Source organism: Scardinius erythrophthalmus (genome assembly GCF_964197995.2).
Source record: "Scardinius erythrophthalmus genome assembly, chromosome: 8".
Taxonomy (NCBI): Eukaryota; Metazoa; Chordata; class Actinopteri; order Cypriniformes; family Leuciscidae; genus Scardinius; species Scardinius erythrophthalmus.
This window is the reverse complement of record NC_138228.1, coordinates 4,379,001-4,404,705: the sequence shown is the minus strand read 5'-3', so window position 1 is coordinate 4,404,705 and position 25,705 is coordinate 4,379,001. Positions and strand designations below refer to the sequence as shown.

General features: G+C 36.8%; 1 protein-coding gene across 2 annotated transcripts in view; it reads left to right on the top strand.

Moving 5' to 3' along the window:
• LOC308694661 (uncharacterized protein) overlaps positions 1–25,705 on the top strand; it is a 68,634-nt gene that overhangs the window by 18,320 nt on the left and 24,609 nt on the right. For both annotated transcript variants that reach the window (XM_081372312.1, XM_081372311.1), the window contains exon 3: positions 25,008–25,065. In XM_081372312.1, coding sequence (XP_081228438.1) covers positions 25,008–25,065 — 58 coding nt within the window. The remainder of the gene's footprint in view (positions 1–25,007; positions 25,066–25,705) is intronic.

Genomic DNA, 25,705 nt, shown 5'->3' with positions numbered 1-25,705 from the left:
AAAAATGCAGTCCAATATACTGTGTTAATATGAAGGAATCTTCTGTATGGAATTTTCACAGATGTTTTACCCATATTTGGAATTACGTATTTTATTGTATTGTGTTTTTGAGTCGAAGGAAATGTCTGTAAACCTAATGGAAAAGGTAATGGTCATTTTATGCCAGGACATTATCCATTTTTCTACAGGTTATTTTCTCACAGTGCAGTTGGCGTGCGTTCAATTCCCTGCATGTTGCTGAATTTAAGCGAGTGTGATACTCAAGTCCTGAAGGTTATCTGATGAAGATTGGATTTGTACCCTCCGAGATATTTGAAGCAATTTATCACTGTTCCAGCAATACTCTGGGGTGTGTGTTCATGAGCAGTAGTTGTGGGTTGTAGTTACTCTACATCATTTCTTGATTGAGCATGTTTTTTTTTATTATTATTCAAAGTGATTACAATATGGTTATTGGGCGGTTCTCCTATTGGAAGCCTGACGTTGCACACTTTGTTCATTAGTGACCCTCCACCTCATTTATCACCACAGCTGAGGTCAAACCTCAGAGCAGATTTGATTAGAGGACCACAGCCTTACTCAACTAGGATACTAATTTTAGTAATATGCCATTTAGCTGACAGTTTTAACCAAACTTTTCTTTTGCTTATTACAGGGAAAGTGTCTCTGTGTGACCTAGGGTTGAGTTAATGGGTCAATGAAATGACTGAGGGTACGTTTACATGACAACGATGTACTAAAAACAGTACTTAAAAAATATCATGGGATATTAAAGTGTCCTGGAAGTAGCAGGTCATTCGGGCACTTTTTGCATACTCTTTTATGAGTACTGTGAATTACTTCTTTTGTCACATACTGTTTTTCACCTACTATATTCGATTTCAGATACAGCCTTTTTCAATTTTATGTATGTGTGTATATATATATATATATATTATGCAAGGACACATTAAATTGATCAAAAAAGTGAAAATAAAAACATTTATAATGTTACAACAAATTATATATCAAATAAATACTGTTTTTTAAAAACGTTATAGTCATCAAAGAATCCTGAAAAAAATGCACAATGGTTTCCACAAACTATTTTCAACATTGATTGTAAGATAATAATAAGAAATGCTTCTGAAGCAGCAAATCATCATATCAGAATGATTTCTGAAGGATCATGTGACACTGAAGACTGGAGTAATGATGCTGAAAATTCAGCTTTGATCACAGGAATAAATTATAGTTTGAAGTATAGAAAACCATTATTTTAAATTGTAATACTATTTCACAATATTACTGTACTGTAGTTTTGATCAAATAAATGCCGCCTTAACCTTCATTTAAAACCTAAAACCTTTCAGCTGCCCAGTCGAGATTTTAAATTCTTCCCTCCTTTCTTCTTTCATTTAAACCTGTAATCCCGAGCTTTAACATGGGCAATTGAATGCACCTGAAGCGGATATGCCTGGTTAAATGGAGTGGGCATGTCCAGACATGATCCCTGCCTGGGCTTATGGGTCCCATCCATCAATTAAACACGTGAAAAGCAATTTATCCATGATTCCACGTCAATTCCAATGAGCAAATCCAGAAGATTGAATCCGAATGAAAGAAAATCCACCCATATTTTCCTGTGGAAATGTTTCAGTCGCAATTCATCAGAAGAAAATGTATTAAAATGAATTAGGTTTCCATGTTCGTCCTGAAATAATGGATCTGTGAGCTGTGAGAGAATTTTAGAGGCTGTGTTGATGTGGTTTCATAGTTGGTACAGTTATTCATAAAGCTGTAGGGTGTAATGTTGACTTCATACTAGTACATACTCATTTTGTTTAAGTATAGATCACAGACATGCTGATGAAGAGCCAACTAAATTAGACATGGGAATATATATCAACTGTTTCCTGTAAATTTCCATCAGTGTTTCTGTATCGTGTAATATGATGAATGCGCTCTGTTTTGTGATTATTTATGTGTGTGTGTGTGTGTGTGTGAGAGAGAGAGAGTATGAGAGAGTGTGTCTCCAGGGTGAGCTGTAAACTGATCCCCTTCCATTATGTCATGTTGTATTTTGGAGAGTTTCAGCACTCAGTTACCTGGACATTCCTGATGCCTGGGAACCAGAGAAACTCATTTACCACAGGGACAGAGAGAGAAAGAGAGAGAGAGAGATTCTTCTGTCTTTCTCCCTCTCTGTTGACTACAACCACATACCTGTGCATTCACGCAGATCGTCTAATGTATACTGTGCAATTGTTTAAAGGCCATTGTGTCTTTCTCTCATGTGCTGCCTTCATCTCTCGTTGCACTGTTCTCCAGAAGTCTCTCTGTATGCATCTTAAAACACCTGTAACGACTTACATACAAACACGCTTTGACTGATCGACATGCTGTGTTAATTCCATTAACATTCATGTGCTGAAGATAAGACCCTAGCCTTGGGACAGTAGAGTTGGGGGACGCTGGGACATTGTTCTCTCATTTGTTTGCAAATTGGATTGAAGAAGGAGTTTGTATTAAGCAGCTGGTCTCGTTCTCTTCTCACCTTCATAATTTAATTGTATATAAGAGCTGCACGAATTTGGATAAATTGAGAATGACGATTTTTTTTTGTTTCAGATAGAGATCATGATTCTCCTACGATTCTGAACAGACTACAAACTAACATGTAATATACTAGAGTTTATGACAAAATGTTAAATGCTGCAGTCTATTTAAAATGTTTAATTAACCAGATTTAATTAAATATGTTTCAGTGTTTCAAATCATTAATACTTCACTAGTTTCATTACTGGATGAATCAGTGTTTTCTGAACAAATCTCTTGACTGAATGATTCACTAGCCCCTTTCACACAGCACCCCACCCCACCCCTGGAATATGATTTGCCCCCCCTGGTACCCCCCTCAACATCATTGGGCTAGATTTACAGTCAACATGACAATGCCCAACACCATTGGATCAGAGCGCTGTCAATCTCTGGGCAGAATGAAAGGATGACAGAGTCTTTTTTTTTTTTTTTTTTTGGAACAAAACTGTGTGGTCCACTAAATGCAGTGCTACATTTAATATCATCTATATTAGGGCACTGGGCATTGCAAAGATTTTTTAAATCATGCCTAATATTTTCTAAACAAGTATTTATTTCCAGTTGAATTTTCTGATTTCCCATGCCCCCCCCCCCCCCCCCCCCCCCCTCACTGGTTCTTGGTCCCCCCTGTGCCCCCCCATTTATAAAATCCTGGAATCGCACCTGACCTGACGTAGATGACGAGGTATGTTTAGACAGAAAACGAGACAGAGTTCTTTATTAAATTCATAAAAGACAAAAGAATTACAGGAATACTGGATTCTAAGCCTCAAATAAATGCCACTTCAAGAGCTCGAAGCAGAAATGAGGGAGAAACACCCAGAAACTCCTCATATGTGCCGCTCTCAAGTATAAGAGTCTTTCCTTGCCATTAATGATTGGATAGCACACATACGTCTCCTTCCATTAATAATAATAATGGCCAGCGCAGTGGCTGGGATATAGTACATAAACCTACCAACGTCCGTTGCCATGATTTTTGGAATCACTGATCACGAGAGGAAAAAATGAAGTTTTAGTCGTATAACATCGGTTAATGGAAACGCCGACATTTCGCAATAGTTTTTTGTCGACATTTAGAAAAAATCGCAAAAGAATTCCGCAAATCTGTAATGGAAACGAGCCTACTGATAAGATAAAATGAAACATCCAGATTAAACATTTAGATGGTCACTTATCCGGCTCACTGATTTGATAAATGCTATGATCATTTAATGCTGTCTGTTCTATTGTTCTTGTTATTCTGCTGTATCTTTTATTCGCCCTTTCGCTCAATTCCCTGGCCTCGGGATTTTGTCCTTTTCTAAAAGTCACTCATCCATAGCGTTCCTCCTACATTTTCTCTCTCTCTCTCTCTCTTTTCATCTACTCACTCCTGTTAGCTGGACTGTGCTCTCGAGTCTCTTGTCTTATCTACTCCAGACCCACAGTTCCTTGTCCTTTATCTGCCCGTCTTCTGTCTAATGCTGGGACTATTACACATTAAAGAGCTGGGACTGGTTTGAGTTTGGTGGAATTATTCTCCATGTACTCTGACTGGCAGGTTACTTTAATTGGCTACTCTCATTTAAACAAGGCCTTGTCATTTCTTCTTGTCATTTCATCACTCGCCTCGGTTTATCCTTTTCAACCCCTCCCTCGCTCATTAATTTGAACTCAGTTTTTTTTCCACCTCAAGTGTTTACCATTTCACCGCCGGCTCCTGAAATACAGGGTTTGGTGTCCTGTATATTGATCTGGTGCTCTGAGGGCTGTTATTTCCACACTGAATAGGGCAGGTCACTGATGTCCTGCAGTTCTGATTGTTAGAAGTGTGACTATTCTTTCTCTCTAGTGGCTGTTTCACTTGTTCACCGCTGCTTAAGGCTCCTTCAGAGAAATGAGAGTGTTGCTGCATGCTGACGGAAAGCATGAGTGCAATCAGTCACAGTATGGCAAGAATGTGAACCATGCATGAATTAGGGGTTGGCGATATGAGCAAAAATACATATCACAATATTCTTAACTGTCCGGACGATATCAATATTATATTGCGATATGAGAGAAAAAATTGGAATCACATTTTAGTACACATTAGTTAGCCTAAATTCCAGGCAAAATATGTATTTTAACCGTATATAACTAGAAAAAGGTGAGGGATTTCATTGGACATAGACCTTTTTTTTTGTGCCATTGTTTTTTCTTGTTATTCTTGCACTTGTTATGTCTTTCCACTTTTTGCTCGTCTTCTCATAACGAGTACCGGCAGCGAATGAAGACTTTATTGATTTCTGAGTGGGAGCCGTCTTCAGGCGTGCTCTGTCTCCAGGAATATCTGTTGCACGCATTTGGGTGCATTCCTCATATTTGCGGACATGCATGGTTTTCAAATGATTAAAGAGATTGCTGGTGTTTCCACCTTTGTTGCAACAACACGGCGACACAACTTGCATAGTATTGTTCGTTGGTCAATGTCAGAGATTTTGAATCCAAAACCAGTTTCATACGACAGAGATACGATCCTCGTGCTCTTCAACATGACTTTCTGCGTGTTCGCTCATCTTGTTCACTTTTGCAGTGCCTATTGTTAAATCTTACGAGTTCGCAAACTGCAGTTGCATGTGCTCGCTCTATTGCTGTTGTGTGTTTGCCTGGAAATCCAGACCTAAATCTGAAAGATTAATGGTCTGGCATCGACTAATGAAACTCGGCCAGCTCGAGGGGCGGCACCAAGCACGCATTTGAAAATCTCACTGCACGCAATTGGATAACACTACGACCAATCACAACAAGCCCCATACGCTTAGCTACCAGCGGAGCTAACTGGGAGATTAGACTCTTGCCGTATCCGGTCGGCAGAACAGCAAAAACATCCTTCTTGCAAAGGAACGATTCGAGTGGCGTCTTCTGTTCCTCTTTTAGATAAAAAGCCAAGCCTAACTCGTTCATTGTAGCGGCCAAAGCCGTTTCAAACAACTGGTGTTCATCCATAGCCATCTTGCAATGTTTACTAATGACTTCGACGTCACAGCGCTGTCGTCATCTCGCCTCTGGCCCGCCTATATCAGATAACCCGATGTGATTGGTGCAGCTCGGATACAAGGGCATATTTAATGAGCATCATTACTCGACGCCAGAGTAACTCGCTGAGCAAATTCAACTTTTGCTCTCGCGAGAACTCTGGATTTTCAGGGTAGTTGTGTGTTTGAGGAGACGGGTGAATTTGTGCCCTATTAACTTGGACTGTTACCATGCTCTCTGTGTTTGATTATTAATGCCTGTGCATCACGTGAGTTGGACACAGTAGAGGAAAAGGTTAAATGTTCAGTTCAGCCTCGATTCTGTATCGTCATAAAAGTTGTAAAGAATACCAAATTGAACAAAACAATATAACTGCAAAATTTTAATTTTTGAATATCTAACGGTATCCTCTGTATCGCAAAATCCATATCATGGCACAACATAATACCAGTAGTCACGTTCATACCGGTATAGCGCCCATCCCTAAAGCATTAATATATTTATAATGTAAACATAAACTACACAGCCAGATTTGTTTGATTTGCTGTTTGGATTTAAATAATCCTTAAGAGGCTATGATTGGATCATTATTGCAGTGATTATTATGTTTCTAGCATGTTATATGTTTGGCAACAGTTCTTCTAACTCTAACTCATTTCTTAAACAACTATGTAGGAAGACATCATGGTCAAATTGCACCTCTTGATGGAAATAAATGTTGTGATGTTATTTCCATCAAGAGGTGCATCAGTTTTTGCTCAAGATCTTGTATTGACAATGCAAGAGTCCAGCACTGTGTAAAGTCTCCTCCAGCACATCCCAAAGACTTTCAATGAATTTAAGGTTTGGACTCAGAGGAGCCGATTCATATGTGAAAATGATTCTTCATGATCCTCACAACCATTCTTTCACAATACTCTACTGAAACATTCACATAATTGAAAATAAATGACCACTTTGCTAGTATCTGTCTCTCTGCTCTCCAGGCGTTGATCTGATTCTGCAGAGACAGTCTTTCGTCGCACTATTACGTCATAATGTGACAAAATCTGAAACAAGTCGTCTTCAGAGCTTCAATAAAAGCTGTTATTGGACTAACGAGAACGTTTTCAGTTCTGAAACTTACATGACAATGACCTTGTACATATCAAAAGATCAAGAAAAATTGTATTTCTCAATTCATGAACTGTTTAAAAAGCAGGACTTATTCTGCCATATTGCACATTGCCTCCAATTCATGGTCATATGAGTGAGCCGTCGCAGGGCATTATGAGACTTAAGTGATGCTGCCTTTTAATTTGGCTAAAATGTTCTTCATTTCAGGAGTTGTGTAGTTATAAGGCATTGTTTATGAATCCTTAAAATTACGTCTTCGTAGGTAGTTCACTCGGTTTTTGAACAGAGCAACACTTGCTAAAAATGCTTTTTTATGTGAACATGCCAGACGGGCTAATTTCCTGTGAAAGACAAAAGGGACCCGCTCGCCCCTGCCGTGGAGCGGCTCGAGGGGGCCTGTTGTTTTTAGTGCTCAGAAATCACATACCTTTGTCAAGCCAATTAACCCAGAAAGAATTTGACTTTGAGAGAGAGGGGAAATTACGAGAGGGTGGGGACAAAGGGAGAGAGAGAGTGACAGAGAGAGAGAAATACCTCAGAAGAATGAGCGATACGAGGGGGGAAAAAGGATAGAGGTCAGGGTCTCCGTAATATGTGTTTACATGCTCATATAAGCCCCTGTCCCCCTTCGTTGTCTGGCTGTGACGTGGCAGAGACCGTATAAGATGGAGGAGATTGACCAAAAAATGTAATGTGAGAAACCATAATGCTCAATATGACACTGTAGGAAATGAAAAGCATTTCAGTCAAATAATTACTTATTTGCCGGTGTTTGTCTGAACTGTTCTGAGCTATTTTTTAACGTAGCGTAATGTTATTGAAACATTATCTCGATCAGTGTTATTGTTAACTAAATCTATTAAAAGTTATTTTTGTTTACTCCTTCGGGTACTTAAGTTTACTCGAACTTTTTCTGGCAATCCATGTTTTCACTGTTATACGGTAGGGGGCGCTGTTACAGATCTCCTGAAAGAGTACTCAAAGGGTTAGTTCACCCAACAATGAAAATTCTGTCAGTAATTACTCTCCCTCATGTTGTTCCAACCCCGTAAGACTTTCGTTCATCTTCGGAACACAAATTAAGATATTTTTGATGAAATCTGAGAGCTGATCACTCCTCCACAGACTTATGGACACGTTAACTTGCTGGCCCAGAAAATGTATTAAAGACATTGTTAATATAGTCCAAGTGACTCCAGTGGCTCAATCTTAAGTTTATCAAGCGACGAGAATACTTTTTGTGCGCAAAACAAACAAAAATAACGACTTTATTCCACTATTCATTTCCTTCTCTCTGGACCTCGAGTCTTTTCACGTAGTGTAATAGCGTAGCGCGTCTGTCTTGCACGTCACCACGTAGGCTCACTATTGGGCGACTCTGGTCATGTGTGATACGTGGTGACGTGCAACACAGACGCGCTACACTTAAACACTACGTAAAAAGACTCGAGGTCCAGAGAGAAGGAAAAGAAAAGTGGAATAAAGTCGTTATTTTTGTTTGTTTTTGCGCACAAAAAGTATTCTCGTCGCTTTATAAACTTAAGATTGAGCCACTGGAGTCACTTGGACTATATTAACAATGTCTTTAATACATTTTCTGGGCCAGCAAGTTAACGTGTCCATAAGCCTGCAGGAGGAGTGATCCAGCTCTCAGATTTAATCAAAAATATCTTAAATTGTGTTCCGAAGATGAACGAAAGTCTTACGGGGTTGGAACAACATGAGGGTGAGTAATTACTGACAGAATTTTCATTTTTGGGTGAACTAACCCTTTAATCTCCGGATCCAAAACAAGCGAAGAAGAACATCTGCGCAACTGAAATATAACAAGTGAGATGCTAATGTACTAAAATAACTAAAACTGAAATAAAATTCAAAAATAAAAACCGGTCCCACTTTATATTTAGTGGCTTTAAGTACTATGTACTTACATCGAAAAATAAGTACAGTGTACTTATTGTGTTCAGGTTGTATTGTAAAACACTTGTGCTGCTATTGAGGTGTGATACGGGTAAGGTTAGGGACAGGTGTGGTGGATTGGGTAGGTTTAAGGGTGGGTTAAGGTGTAAGGGAAGGGTCAACTGTGTAATTACAAATGTAATTACATAAATTAATTACACCTGTAATAAATAGTAAATTTATAGTAAATATAAGTACAATGTAAAAACATGTATGTACACAATAATTGTACAATTGTATCAAATTATTAATTTCAATGTAAGTACATAGTACTTAAAGCCACTTAATATAAAGTGGGACCTAAAAACCTAATAAAAATTAAAAAATGACTAAAACAAACTAAATACAATAACACTGCTTTAAAGCAAACAGTTTAGGAGATTTTAGCATTTCCCCAATCAACTTCTTTCTAATTCATGTAGAATTATCATACACTGTTTTTATGAAATCACATTAATTGTGACCTTTAATTTGTATTTTTAATTAGTGAGAATACAGGATGAACTGAAAAAAGCTAAAAGTTCATTAAAAAGTGTTAATTAAAACACTTTGTTTATAATCTTGATTTTTTTTTAAGTTATTGTCTTTGTCATTTGTCAGTTTCTTCACTGTATGTGCATATGAACATTCAAATAATTCACACTGTGGCCAAACGCCAAACCGCCAACAGAAACCATACAACCTTCTCAAAAAAGAAAAACAACGAGACAGAAAAAGTAAGATGATGGACAGCAGAGAATGCTAAACAGTTTCGAACAACAAATAGTTAAGAAAGAAAGCAATGAAAAAATACCAAGCACTAGATTTGAAGATTGGCATCCATGTTTTGGAGATACACTCCGTGTGTGTATAAAATGAATCACACAAACAACAAACGACCCCCGTTTCTCCCTCTGAGGTCATCGAGGGTAAAGTAAAGTGATAATTAATGTAGCTGTTCTGATTTAGTCTCTTCCTCTCTGATGCTGTTTCACCTCAGGTGGATGCTTCGGCTTCCATGGCAACACCGTCTCTCTGCAGGTGTGTGAGAGCGAGAGAGGATTGGATAAGTGTAGTTATTATGGGGTTTGATAAGTGTGTGTGTGTGTGTGTGTGTGTGTGTGTGTGTGTGTGTGTGTGAACGTGCATAATTACTATTGATGTTTTAAGAGACTGTTTTTCCTCATTGGTCAATGTGTAGGCCTTGATTCATCTGTGCATGTTACAGCAGGGACGTGATGTGATTTTGTATCTCACAGTAGAAGCAAGCAATTCATGCTGTATATAATGTTTAAGTCGCTTTTTAACATGTTCTGATAACATTTGACAAGTCTTTATCTTGAATTCTGAGAATTATTATGTTCAAAAGTTTGGGGGCAGTACGATTCTTTCATGTTTTTGAAAGTTTCTTTTGCTCATCCCAGGCTGCATTTATTTGATAAAAAATACTGTAAAAACAGTAATATTGTAAAATACAGTGCTATGCATAAGTTTAGACACCCATACTAAAGTTGACTAAAAAGAGGAATAAAAAATCATCTTTTGGAAACTGAACTTAATGCCTTAATTTAAAAAATTAGGAAAAATCCAACCTTTAAGGACACCAATTTTCTTTGTGAATGAATAATGTATCGTAAATAAATAAATGTTCTTCCTTAAAATACAGAGTGCATAAGTTTGGACACCCCTATGTTAAATTCCCATAGAGGCAGGCAGATTTTTATTTTTAAAGGCCAGTTACTTCATGGATCCAGGATACTATGCATCCTGATAAAGTTCCCTTGGCCTCTGGAATTAAAATAGCCCCACATCATCACATAGCCTTCACCATACCTAGAGATTGGCATGGTTTTATTTCAGTTAGCCTAATAGCTAGTTTGATTTGCATTGAGAGATGATCTTATGGAAAGTACTCCATGCCGATCTCTAGGTATGGTGAAGGCTATGTGATGATGTGGGGCTATTTTAATTCCAGAGGCCAAGGGAACTTTATCAGGATGCATAGTATCCTAAAAAAATAATAATAAAAAAATACTTAAAAATAAAAATCTAAACTTATGCATAGCACTGTATTATCCCAATTTAGCATAACTGTTTTTTTATGTGAATAAATTGTAAAATGTAATGAATTCCTGTGATTTCAGCATCATTACTCAAGTCGCAAATTTAACTTGTGCGCAAAATTGGAAAATCGCGTAAAACATTTGCGAATAAAGCAGTGTTTCAATCCCATTTGTTCATGAGAACAAAATCGTCACTTCCTGGAAAATTGGCGTAAAATATCTGTAATAAAAATGGAAGTTGCTGCAATCTGGGAAGAAACATGGCTTTTTTCTCTACATCATAAATGAGTTGCGTCTCAGACCGTCAGAGGAAATACAATAAATGCTGTCATGTTATCTTTAGGAACGCAATCATGTGAGTCGCTTCTGGAGGGAATTAAACCAAATTATTCTGATCACTGACTTTGACTCAGCGTTTCAGAACGAGCAAACCAACATTTTAGATGCTGTGATGCGATTGGTCCGCTGGCTAGTCCAGTTATCCAATCACATCCTGTGATGAGGCAAAGTCAAGTGAGTTTTTACGTTGGGCATGGAGGGATTTGTTTGGTAAATGTGTTTCCATCGTAGTTTATGTGCATGCCTTCTCATCGGATAAAAAGTGTATAAACCTCAATTGAGTGAATATGTTTTTTATGCACATTTTTTTAATTTATGCGCATCTTGGTGTTTCCCTCCAGCGTTTTTTTTTTTTTTTTGTATGCACTAATGTCACATGGTCCTTCAGAAATCATTCTAATATGCTGATTTGGTGCTCAAGAAAGTATTTCTTATTATTATCAGTATAAGAAAGTATTTCTTATCATATAATAAGTATTTCTTTTTATGAAAACAGATTTTGTTGCTTAATATTATTTGAGGGAGCCATGATCCATTTTTTCCAGGATACTTTAATAAATATAAAGTTCAAAGTAACAGCATTTGAAATAGAAAGTGTAAAATTCTTTAACCGTCATTTTTGATCATTTTTATATTGCCAAATAAAAGTATGAATTTCTTTCCAAACTAACCTCAAACTTTTGAATGGGAGTGTATCAATTGTTTCATTGTTTAAATCATAAAATATATTAAATGTTTTTCTTGGAACGTGTGCTTGTTCAATATTTGTTTGATATTTGTTATCTAAAACAATGACATTTATACATTTTTAAGTGTGGCATATCTGTCCAGATCGTTTTTGTGACCATTGTAAATCTGGGAAATTGAGAGAGTAACTTTAATGTTAATTGGGGTTGTGTTTGGGGAAGAATGAGTGATAGAAAACACAAGCATGATGGAAGGTTATGTCAAAACAGCATGTAAGAATAGTGAGTCAGTGACGGAGAGAGACGGAGAGGGAAATTCCTCTCGGAGGGCTGGGAGTTCTTCCTGTTGGAATGAGTCGTGTTTGTACAGGCTGACTCAGTCGGGATATCCTCCTGTACCCCCATCTGTGGGACACCATTTGAGTTTTGCAAATCATTAGTGCTTCTCTTTTTTCAGAACTTTTTTTCTTTCATTTTTGTGTGCATGTAGATATACTACAGTATTTCATATGGTCTGTGTATTTCATAACTTTTTGAAGTGCGGCATAAACTTTGCAGTTTTCGATGGGGTCCAAAACACTCTGAGACCACATTTAAAAAATCTGATCATTAAAATTAGATTTAAACCTGGAAATAAAGTATTATGACATAAATATGTATTATGCAGCTTTATATCTAGGTCATCAAATCAGTACATTTTGGCATTGATAGTGTGAACTGCTTTGTACAGATGAATTTAATTTTCAGCTTTGGATCATCAAAAATGATGCTGGAGATCACAATCATCAGGTTTTACACAAACTTGTGTGAGTTTATTTAGTCGAGCACTGCTGTCATTAAATTAAAAGACACAAACCAAATATTAAGACATTAATTTTTCAGTTTAACTTTCCACTTAAAATTAGAAAAATGCTAAAAAGAGGCATTTTCACTTGAGGTCGTTTGGACCTCGCTTTATTATTTTGACAGTCATTTAAAATGAGCAAGACAGACAAAGAGAGTGAGAGTAAAAGAGAGAGCGGGCGAGTGTAAGGTCAATGAGTTTAAAGATGAATGCAAGTTGGTATAGATGTTTATGGATGGATGGACAGATATTTAGAGGGGAGAGAGAGGTTGAGTGAGAGAGAACATAAAGGGCTTTTTAACAAAAGCTTTCATCAGTGGTTGGATGGAAATAGAGGGCATGTTCTGAATAGCATTCTTACTGTTGCTAAATATACTTTATGTCCAAAACGGCTACTTTTCAGGAAATGGAAAAAACACTGGGGCTTCAAATATGATCAGACACTTGCATGTGTTTCAATTCAATTATCAAGATTTTACCTAAATCAAGCTCAAATAAAGTTACAAGGTTTTTGACCACACTCTTAGAAGGGTTCTGTTGCTGCTTTATTGATAAAACCTTTTAGGGGTTCCCCATCATGGGATCATTTTATGGATTTAGGGTGTGTTCACACTTGTAGTTCGGTTCGTTTGGTCCAGACAAAAAAAAAAATATATATATTCTATTAAAAATAACAGATATTCCTGGTCTGTTTAGCATTCACATTGGCATTTTAACATCGAAACTAAAGGCTTAGAGATGTGTTCACAACCTGATTGGTAGGCTTTTATTATGTATATTTCACGACGAAACTTACAGAAACATCCAAAACAATGCTGTGTTCTGGGCTAGATGCGCTCGTTGAATGTGTGTAGCTACATATGATGGTATTCTGACCAGCTGAGAACCCGTGAAGTGCCAAAACAGCGTCAGGAATCCCTCAGTCACACACAACAAATATGCCAACCCTTAGTTTAAAGGCACAATATGTAAAAATAAATAAATTCTGGGTTAGGATTAAGGTTAATTTCTGACTTGCGGTTGTTTTATCAAAATGAAATAAAATAATTTAAATTTAATTGATCAAACGTAATTGTAACAAAGTTCAAGGAGGCGGACGTTAAATGTAACTTTAATCGTAAAATAAACAAAAGCAACAAAACAAAAGGAGCGGCAGCAGCATACAAGCATAAGCATAGCTCACCCATGAGCAGGATTTGCTTTCCATCGCCTGTAGGAGTAAAGACGACAACTCCCATGATTCCAGTGCCTTTAATTGAAACCCCCTAGCAATCACATTGCGACATTTAAAAAAATAGAAAAATACAATTTCAAGATCTATTTTTATTGTATTGTTGCTCATAGTTATTAATTCTGTATAGTTGCAATATTTGAAACTGCACTATCATGTTGTGTGTAAAATATTTTTCAGCTATTTTTCGGCTGATGATGAACTTCATAACTCGCTTCAGAAATAAACACAGTCAGGCTTCTTATGTCTAGAGACCGAACTCTACACAATTCCAGACTAAAACAAGTCTTAACCTGTGCCTTAACCCCCCACCATTCACTGATTTTAATCTCAGCCAAACATCTTTGTTAAATGTAACTGAATGGATGATAGATTGCAGATGTGCTGCTGCGATATAAATCCAAGTCGATTTTTCGATTAATCGTTTTTTAAAATGTGGTCGATTCAAAATCGATTCTCAAATGCCACGAATCGATTTTTTCCATATTTATTCATCTATCACCCAAAAGCCAGTATTAGTTTTCCTCCACTGTTCATAGGCTTGCAGTCTCCATGTTACAGCTAATGCTGTGAGATTTGACGTGTTTTATCTTAAACATAAAATAACCTGATCCTGTTTGATCAAGGCAAGTGACTGTTCTGACTTGTCCAATTTATAGCATCAATTTTTCATCTTGCATCAAAATCCTGTCTATTCATTGCATGCATTTGAAATATAGAGTTGGTTTCTGTTTTAATGTACTCAAGTGTACCTAAAATAAAAGGAGTTTAAGAGTTTGAGTTCTTAATTTCTTTTTATTAATTAACCACTTGTAAACTTATGTTCACTGTTCTTTTTTTATAAATATAGGATTTAAATTAAATCTATATTCATTGAGTCGAATCGAAATAAAAAAATCAAATTTAGAATCGAAAATCGAACTGAAATCGAAAATCGAATCGAGAATCGGAAATCGGAAATCGAATCGAAATCGAATCGAAATCGAAAATCAAATATCGAATCGAAAATCGAATTGAAATCAAAAATCGAATTGAGAATCGAAAATCAAATCGAAAATCGAATCGAGAATCGAAATTGAATTGAGAGCTTGTGAATCGAAATCGAATCGAATTGGAACATCTGAATCGATAGAAGAGCTTGTTGAGCACTGAGACGAAAATCGAATCGAAAATCGAAAATCAAAACGAAATCGAATCGAAAATCGAATCGAAAATCGAATCGAAAATCGAATCGAAAATCGAATAAAAAATCGAATCGAGAATCGAAATCGAAAATCAAATCGAAAATCGAATCGAGAATCGAAATCGAATTGAGAGCTTGCGAATCGAAATTGAATTGAATTGGAATATCTGAATCTATACCCAGCCCTAGAAGAGCACTGAGACAGTCCGGCAAGTTTCGAGTCCCCTCATGAAGTGTTGCTATTCTGAGGGGCCGGATGCAGTGGAAAACAGTGCTAGCTCATTATGAATTCACTGCAGTGCAATTGTGCCTCTTTTTCCCTTAAGTGTGAATAGAGTTCTTTCATATGCAGGCATCCAAGCGTATTAGACTGTCAAACAGCTCTGTTGCTAAAGGCTTTTTGGAAATAACAAACACAACATCCCATTTCAGCATGAAATTAACGCATATACATATACTGATTATGTTCTTCTAGAGTGAGAGATACTGTAGCCTTTGCATATCAAGGGCTTACAAAATACTTTATATGTCTGTGGATTGGCAGCTAGTCATTATAATAGACTGTGATTGTTCATGATGGTTTTTGATGCCATTCAGTAAAATAATTTTCCTGAAGATTGTCATTTTTTGATGCTACTGCAGGAAAAGAGATGGGACACAATGCTTTTAAAATGTCAGAGACGACACAATCAGTGCTGAAGTGCAACGCTTAAAGGGTAACTCTCACCAAAATGCAACCTAGGGTCTTTTTGTGAATCTACCCGAGGCAAACTTTCATTTAAAAGCATAATTGGAATGGAAACTCCACTTTTGACCGTATTTTCATTTTTGAATGGGAGTGAATGGGGCACTACTATGATAGCATCAAAATCGCTATTTTGTTCTTAAAACACTAAGAAGGCTCGACTCAATATGAAACTGTGCTGGAAGTGTCACCAGGGGCTCTACACATGAACCTGAGCATTGAGAACATTGTTTATGTACACAGAGTTTACTAAAAAGAAAGATTTTGAACAACTCACTTTAGCTGTGTCAATGCAACGTAACAGGGAGGAGAGTAAAGATGGAAAGCTCCTAAAGCTTAGTTCCATATAAATTCACGGATAATTTATGTTTTGTCGTTAGTGAAAATCAATATTGACCTTCCTCATATAAGAAAAGGATCCTCATATAAGAAGCAATACTAAAATTCAGAGTCAGTTCATTCACATTCGGAGATCGACTACTTTTGACTGACAAAATTCCAGCCACCGGAAACACTAACTGATAAAGTGAGTTGTGCAAAATCTTTCTTTTTAGTAAACTCTGTGTACACAAACAATGTTCTCAATGCTGGAGTTCATGTGTAGAGCCCATGGTGATACTTCGAGCACAGTTTCATGTTGTGTCGAGCCTTCTTAGTGTTTTAAAAATAGCGATTTTTTGATGTTATCATAGAAGTGCCCCATTCACTCCCATTCAAAAGGCACTTTGACCGAAAATTTTAATACGGTCAAACTTAAAAGTGGCGTTTCCATTCTAATTATGCTTTTAAATGAAAGTTTGCCTCGGGTAGATTAACAAAAAGAGGTTGCCTTTTGGCGAGAGTTACCCTTTAACACTCACCTGTGCACAGAAACACACACACTCCTGCCACTATTGTCCTGAGTGCTAAAAACGGTCTGAGTTTTGTCTCTGAAGCTGATCTTATCTGTGTTGTTTACTGCTGGACCTTCCGGTTTGTCTTTTTGTTAATTTGCTAGTTTATTTCATGTATTTTGGGTGTGTGTGATTAGGCATGATTGTGTGAGAAACAGGCTCAGATGATAAACAGGACATGATGTATTTGTGTGTGTTTTGTAATGGGACCGTCTTTGGTCTTGTTTCGATGGTTCCCACAGGTTCCAAGAATACTGCATTAGCAAAGAGATAATTATAGCTTTCTGTCATAGTTAAAGCCTGGAAAGCTTTAACTAAATTAATATATTAAATAGTGCTTAACTCATGACTATATACAGTATGTTAGCAATAGTCCAGATGAGCTCTCACTGTATATTAGAAACACGCTCAAGTGCATTAAAGCTTCATTTTACCTCTAATCCTGCTAAATGGGAAACAAGTAAATAATATATGCAATCTATTTTGCAAAGCACTTTTTTTCTGAAGATATGGTTTAATTTTAAAATATATTTTTTAATTAACCTAAAGAACATATTTGATGAGATCTACATTACCAAAAATAGTATCAAAAATACCATGGTACTACCATGTTGTTGTTTTTTTACATGTCATAGTATTAAAACTATTAAGCTTTTAATTTTTTTTCCAAAATGTATTTCTTTGGGCTGTCCTACAAAATAATGTAGGATATTATTTATTTTCTGAATTTGATATTATTGTTTAAATTTGATTTCTAAACCCTAGTGAAAGAAACCTATATGAAAATATATTTAAAATACATGTTTGTATTTCATACTTCAAACCAATTAACATATTTACTGACATATCGCTTGAAACTAATATAAATATTATAATTAAACTTTATTTGGAGTACTTCTTTACTGCATAATGCACATTTCTTAATATTAAGCCTAAAATGTGTTTTTATATCATTATTATAAAGGATAGCATGATCTCTGTAATAATATCAGTCTTTAAATGCAAGATATTCAAAGTGTATCTAAAGTATACTTGCAATAATTCCACTTTAGCACAAACATATTTAAGGATATCTTTAGTTAAGCTCTATTTCTGTATCACTAAAGTGCATCAAGTACAAAATTAATTGTTACAATTTAGCAGACTTTAAGTATATCAGTTTAGTATACCATGTACAATTGCAGCATATTTATATTAAGTACATAAATATAAATGTATTTGTAGTATACTTCGCATAAAATGAATCTATTTAAAATACATTTTTGTATATTTATTTTTCACAAGGGAAGTCTGGTTGAAAATCATTCATTGTAATTGACTTTACCACCTTATACGTTTTGCAAAAGAATCATCCATTGTATGATGATTTGCTCAAAAGAGATAACATTAAGTTCTTGTTATGGCTGTTCTGATGATTAGTGATTTATGACTCATTAATCATAACATGAGGATGTTAAACTTGCATCACAGATAAATTAGCTAGAACGGAAATGACAGTTTTTGATCCGGAGCCAGAGGTGTGGTGAAGCAGGGGAACAGTGATTTAGCAGATTTCTGAACTTGACCTGTGACAGGAGACACTCGTACACCCTTCCTGCACGTGTATGATTCACTCACCTGTGTGTGTGTGTGTACGCCTGCGTTTGACCTTGGCACTGCCACGGGGCCGTTGGCCTGATCTGTGCTGATGCAGCCTCATAGAGAGAGAGAGAGAGAGAGAGAATAGAGGAAAGGAGGAATATGAGATAAAGATCTGGAGATCGGCCAGCGCTGATGTAATGGGTGTGTGTTAGTGTGGTTTTGTTTTAGAGAGCTTCACTTCCTAAACTCTCTGTTCTTTTGCCTCATCTCTTCCGCCAGGATGTCCCAGAGCCAAAACACAGACTGTGAGCGGAGAATATCAGCGGCTCCCTAAACCGACCCACGCACACAACAGACATTACACACACTTCAGTACAAACACACCAACACGATGGGCTTAACACGAATCAGCATATACCTCAAGTTAATAGTTATTGCATCCAAATGCTGTTTATGAACATATTATTTTCCCATCAGCAGTGCAGTTATAAGGACTCGGCACATGCGACTGTATTTTGGAATTGACCATGCTTTAAAATAATACATATAAAATCTGATCTCACATATGGTGTGGTATGTTTATAGCAAATCCATGCATTTAAAGGGATAGTTAATCCCCCCTAAAAAATCATTATTTACTCACCTTCATATTCTGTCAAACACAAAAGAATTGAGAGTCCTGGTCATCAAAAACTTAACCCCCCCCCCCCCCCCCTGGTTTAACATACAATTTATACAAAAGTCCATTTGGCCTATGACTCCACCACTGTACTGTTTTGTGGTTTTGTAAGGGTAAATTTGCTCAAAAGAGATAACATTAAGTTCTATATAATAATTTGTGTGTATATATATATACAGTGCTATGCATAAGTTTAGACACCCATGCTAAAGTTGACTAAAAAGAGGAATAGAAAATCATCTTTTGGAAACTGAACTTAATGCCTTAATTTAAAAAATTAGGAAAAATCCAACCTTTAAGGACACCAATTTTCTTTGTGAATGAATAATGTATCGTAAATAATTAAATATTCTTCCTTAAAATACATGGTGCATAAGTTTGGACACCCCTATGTTAAATTCCCATAGAGGCAGGCAGATTTTTATTTTTAAAGGCCAGTTACTAATTAAAATAGCCCCACATCATCACATAGCCTTCACCATACCTAGAGATTGGCATGGTTTTATTTCAGTTAGCCTAATAGCTAGTTTGATTTGCATTGAGAGATGATCTTATGGAAAGTACTCCATGCCAATCTCTAGGTATGGTGAAGGCTATGTGATGATGTGGGGCTATTTTAATCCCAAAGGCCAAGGGAACTTTATCAGGATGCATAGTATCCTGGATCCATGAAGTAACTGGCCTTTAAAAATAAAAATCTGCCTGGCTCTATGGGAATTTAACATAGGGGTGTCCAAACTTATGCACTCTGTATTTTAAGGAAGAACATTTATTTATTTACGATACATTATTCATTCACAAAGAAAATTGGTGTCCTTAAAGGTTGGATTTTTCCTGATTTTTTAAATTAAGGCATTAAGTTCAAATTCCAAAAGATGATTTTTTATTCCTCTTTTTAGTCAACTTTAGCATGGGTGTCTAAACTTATGCATAGCACTGTATATATAAGAACTTTTTCCCAGTCATCTCAATGGCAAAAAGTGTCTCAATCAACCTGAATTCACCCCTTTATATGGCTCACAGTCTCCGTTCCAGTTCATCTCAAAGGTGTTGGATGGGGTTGAGGTCCAGGCTCTGTGCGGTCCGCTCAATTTCTTCTGCACCAAACTCATCCAACCATGTCTTTATAGATTTTGCTTTGTGCAAAAGGACCTTCTCCAAAACGTTTTGGTATGCTGAAGCATTGAGTTTTCCCTTTACTGGAACCCAACCCCTGAAATACAAACCCGTACCACTATCCCTCCTCCACCAAACTTTACTGCACAGTGCAGTCAGGCAGGTAACGTTCTCCTGGCATCTGTCAAACCCAGACTCACTCATCAGACTTTCAAACAGAGAAGCTTGATTCGTCACTCCACAGAACATGTGTCCACTGCTTCAGAGTCCAGTGCCGGTGTGCTTTACACAATCTGACGCTTGGCATTGCACTTAGTGAAGTGAGGCTTGCATGAAGCCTCTCAGTCATGGAAACCCACTCCGTGAAGCTCCCGCCGCACAGTTTTCTGCTGATATTAAAGCCAGTGGAAGCTTGAAACTCTTCAGCGATTGAATCAGCAGAGCGTTGGCGAATTTTATGCATCAAGCGCTTTAGCTTACAGTTGACCCATGTAATATGTAGCAGATCAGAAATTTCACGAACTGACTTGTTGCAAAGGTGGCGTAGGGAGAGTTATGTTTTTGATAATGGCAGCCTGGGCTTTGAGGCTGTTTATGCTAGTTTGGAGCTGGATATCCATCTAAGACTTGTGTATGTGTGTGTGTATGAGGGTGTCGAACGCTGAGCTTGAGTGGTCTGGGTTATCTCTTTGCAGGGGGCTGAGAGGGGACCACTGTAGCTGGACATTTGTGCTTGTGTGTCTGAGAAATGTGCCTTTGTTCTGGTTGTTTATTTAAGGGTGTGGGTGCTGTGAATGTTTCAAGCTTGTTAGGGCTCTAAGGGCATGCTGTGTGTGTGTGTGTGTGTGTGTGTGTGTGTGTGTGAGAGAGAGAGAGAGAGAGAGAGAGAGAGAGAGAGAGAGAGAGACTATAGTGCTGGTTGTTATTTTTGAGTGTTCTGTTGTGGAGAGCAATTGTGGAAAGCTATCACTCATTTGAGCGAGCAAGAGTGTGTGTGCTTTTACAACACATATCATCTCTGGAATTATAAAATGCAAATTTGGTTTTATCTCAGTGCTTATCTCAGGGCCATTAAGGATGTAAAACAAGTCTGTTTGCATTGTGTAATGACTGTTAGCTTATTATACTAAACATTTATTAGGAGCTTAGCATTAGCTAACACATACCTGTGCTGTCAAAAGTAGACGTCTAAGGGTAAGACTGCAAGTTCATACTGATTTATACTCCGTTTGTAGTTTTTTATCCTGACAATGAAAAATATGAGAGGTTTTAGCTACAATTTTGTTTTCAACAACACTATTGTATCTACATTGAGGAGGGTGACCCACACCATACAAAATGAAAACACTTTTTATAAAAACTATTATGTGTACTACTCCATTCAGACGACTCTTCACAACAACACAAATTTAGGACCAAACTACTGAATGAACCTTTAAAATATGTTTAAAATAGTGGCCAACGAGGTGAATGGATATACAAATAGATATGGGAATGCTAATTTTCGCAATCTAGTGACAAAAATGTACATGGAAGAGCTTTTGTCCTTTGAGCTGCGGCAACGTAAGCCTGTTGTGTGCTGTTAAAACCGGAATATAATTTATGAAGCTCAAGCTCTGTTGTGGGAGTGTGTTCTTTAGTGCAAGATTCTTCTTCATCTCATGTCCATTCAATCACTAAATCATCTTCTCTCAACCCTTAACACCACTTTTATCAAGCTCCCCTACTCCTCCTGCCAATCGTTCCTACACCTCTCATGTCTTCCTCTCCGTCCTTCACTCCTCTGGTGGACACTTATGAGACAGGCGTGACTGCACATCCACACTGCCTTTTAGAGTTTCGTTACCCAGAATGCTGCAGCTGTGTCATTTGCATGGCAGGGTTTGGACCTCTCACTGGAGAACGAGAGTGTGGCTTTGAATTATTCATTTAGGAGACACAGAGAGGAAGAAGAAAATAGTTTTTTTCTGTCTCCCTGTCTGTCTATTTCTGCTCTCATGAATTTGTCAAGCCCCTTTAAATCACGTTGCGATGCTATGGCCGCTTGTTCAGTGGTGTTTGAAGTACTCTATTTGTTTAAGCACTCATTGTCAGGGGATGATGGGTACGTATTTAGAGTGACTTCAGACAGGCTTGGTCTCAGTGCTACTGACATTCTTCTGTTTTCTGGGTTTTTCTGTTGTTTTCAGCGTCACCATCTGTTCCCCCACTGGACTTTAGAGCTGTATCCGGAAAAAAGAGCTCAAACCATGGGATTCCGCAAATTTCAGCTTAGTCCAGATGAAGAGCACATCGCAAACAACCATGATTTAATATTTCTCATCTGTACTGTATTAGTGGTGCTTACTAGCATTTATATTGCTTATACTTTGAACAAACACCCAACCCTTGTAAAAAAAAAAAAAAACATTGCCGATTTTTAACCCGCTTTGTATTGTTACAATGTCGGTAGTTTATGAACAATGTTTAGATGTTCCAATTCGATTCGATTTCGATTCTCGATTCGATTTCGATTCTAAATTCGATTTTTTATTTTGATTCGACTCAATGAATATAGATTTAATTTAAATCCTATATTTATAAAAAAAGAACAGTGAACATAAGTTTACAAGTGGTTAATTAATAAAAAGAAATTAAGAACTCTTAAACTCCTTTTATTTTAGGTACACTTGGGTACATTAAAACAGAAACCAACTCTATATTTCAAATGCATTCAATGAATAGACAGGATTTTAATGCAAGATGAAAAATTGATGCTGAAAATTGGACGAGTCAGAACAGTCACTTGCCTTGATCAAACAGGATCAGGTTATTTTATGTTTAAGATAAAACACATCAAATCTCACAGCATTAGCTGTAACATAGAGACTGCAAGCCTATGAACAGTGGAGGAAAACTAATACTGGCTTTTGGGTGATAGATAAATAAATATGGAAAAAATCGATTTGTGGCCTTTGAGAATCGATTTTGAATTGACCACATTAAAAAAAAAACGATTAATCGAAAAATCTTTTTTTTTTTTTCAGCCCTAATGTTTACCCTTTCTTTGTGTAACCGGACTGAGAAATTCACGTTTATTTGTCAGCAAATATGGTTAAAAGTATGGTAAAATGGAAAACTATGGCAACAGCTTTCTTACCTGTATGTGACTAGGTTTTCTGACTAAACACAAACCGTCGCGGCGTTCTCTCCGTATTTCCCATTCTTTGCCGCTTTTATCCACTGCCGTAACTCACTCCCGCTAAACGTTTACTCTTTGAACACTTGCACCAGGAACAAAAGAAGTCCACACCATAAAGTTTGCTAAGAAGTATTTCCTACTAAAGCAAGGCGGTATTTGATTAAACTATAAAAAAAATTATAATAAATGCAATTAGCTGAACTTTAGAGTGCTTTTTTGACCCACTTAAGTAGTACATCTTTGTCGTTTCATAATTCTGTTGTCTTTGAAATATAGTTAACAAGCATTAATGGTGAACTAAAATATACTTTACTGTCATTTCTATTGAAACTTGTGTTGTTTATTTAAATATATTTGTTTTGTATAATTACTAAATTTTTAATGATGAAGTTGCAATTTAGCACATTTAAAATAGGCCTACACACCAAAATAAGTGTAGTTATTTGTTATTTTTAAGTTTGCTTTTATTTTTAATATGCTTTTAAGACTTAAAGTACAGTACAGGTTCACATTCAGAACAATTAAAGTCAAGTCAAGTCAAGTTTATTTATATAGCGCTTTTCACAATACAGATTGTATCAAGGCAGCTTCACAGTATTAAATTAAATTAATACATCAATGTTTGTTTTTAGTGGAAAACGTCTACGCTGGTAATGCTGATCAATAGTATTGTTGATTGATTAATTAAAATAAATATCCCCATATACTGAATTATGTATAATTAATTAGTGGTGGGAGAAAAAATCGATCCATCGATGCATCACGATTCTCTCTCCAACGATTCTGGATCGATTCTGAGCTTAGTTTATAACCAGATGTGCGATCATGATGACGCAGAGTTTGCTTTAGAAACACCCGTCTTCTGCTTGCCAACAATTCCCCACACACGTACCTTCAGTAAAATAATATTTAATAAAGTTCGGAAAGGTTGAAACGAATTATAAGGACATTCACAGGCTTCATTGTACAGGATGCGCTGTGAGAGACGCGCGCGCGCTCTGTTTGATGTTACACTTGAAGTGTGCTGTCTCGCGCGTCGATATTCTCGTTAAAAATGCTCTACGAAGTCATCGTTTATGTGGTTTGGAATGCAGTGGACTTATATATTTAAAATATGAACCTCGCTAACAGAAGGCTGCTTTCAGTTTCAAATGCTGATGCGCGCTTTGTTTGTGTTGACTGCTCGCGCATGCGGCTGTGCGACTCCGTGTAAGTGGTTTAATATACTTATGCAAAATGAACGTAAACACAGCAAGTTATGTCTTAAGGGATTAAACGGTGAGGACAAACCACATTACTACTTGTATTTAAAAAGAGATCCGAGCGTGAATGCAGCTAAATAGATATCTAAGATATCTCAGTCTAATAAGATGTCAAAGTAAAAAACAAAAGTATGATGAAAATAAATCACTCACAGTTCTTGAATGGAAAATGTTCATATAATCTTAAATACTGAAAGCACTCTTCTGTTTCTTTGTCATTTGTTTCTATGCTTCTCTTTATTATTTGCTAATATGGTTTGAAGTTATATTTTTTTTATAATTACAAATTATTTTATTTGTAATTATAAAAAAATAGACTACTTAATTACTTATGTAAACTAATGAATTAATGGGGGGGGGGGGTAGATAAAGAATCGTTCTGGAATCGGATCGTGACTCCCAGAATCGGAATCGGATCGGATCGTGAGGTGACTGAAGATTCCCACCTCTATAATTAATATTGCATTTTTGCTGCATTTTGTTGCATTTTCACTCAATAAATCCATCACAATGACTCGTGGACATGTAGCAATATAAAATGCACTGACATGTTTATTTTCCTTTGTCTAGAAATCGTTCTCTCTGGTGATCGAGGCTCTGGATCATGACAATGAAACATCAGAGGCAGGTATGATGATACATGTGTGTGTGTGTGTGTGTGTGTGTGTGTGTGTGTGTGTGTGTGTGTGTGTGTGTGTGTGTGTGTGTGTGTGTGTGTGTGTGTGTGTGTGTGTGAGACTTAAAAAACAAAATCCATGGATCAAATGTGTCCTCACAGAAACGATTTGTAGCAATAGCACAGAGAAAGAAAGAATGAAAAGGAGGACATCAGACAGCCAAGCCGTATTTACCCCTCACGCTGTCTTCTGGGGATTACAAGAGAACGGAGTAATGCACAGGGTCAGTCTCCATGACTCTTTCATTTCCTGTGTTGCTTTCTGATTGTTTCTCCTTATAATTGAAGAAAAGCTCCATGACTGAAAATATGTTGCTGGATTTTGCACACACACACACTCAGATGCACCGATTATGTCCTTTAATGAATAAATTAGACACATGTGCACGCTTCTTCAGACAATGCTGAGATACATTTTAATCATTTGGATATTGCCGCTTTATTTTCATAAATAACTCAACTTAATTTGTTAGAAAAACATGCATGCACATACTCATGCACATTCTGTCTTTTTTCTGGCACTCTTATTCTCTTTTATTATAATTTTCTTTTCTTTCATTTTGCTTCTCTTCTAAATCTCTCTCCCTATTTG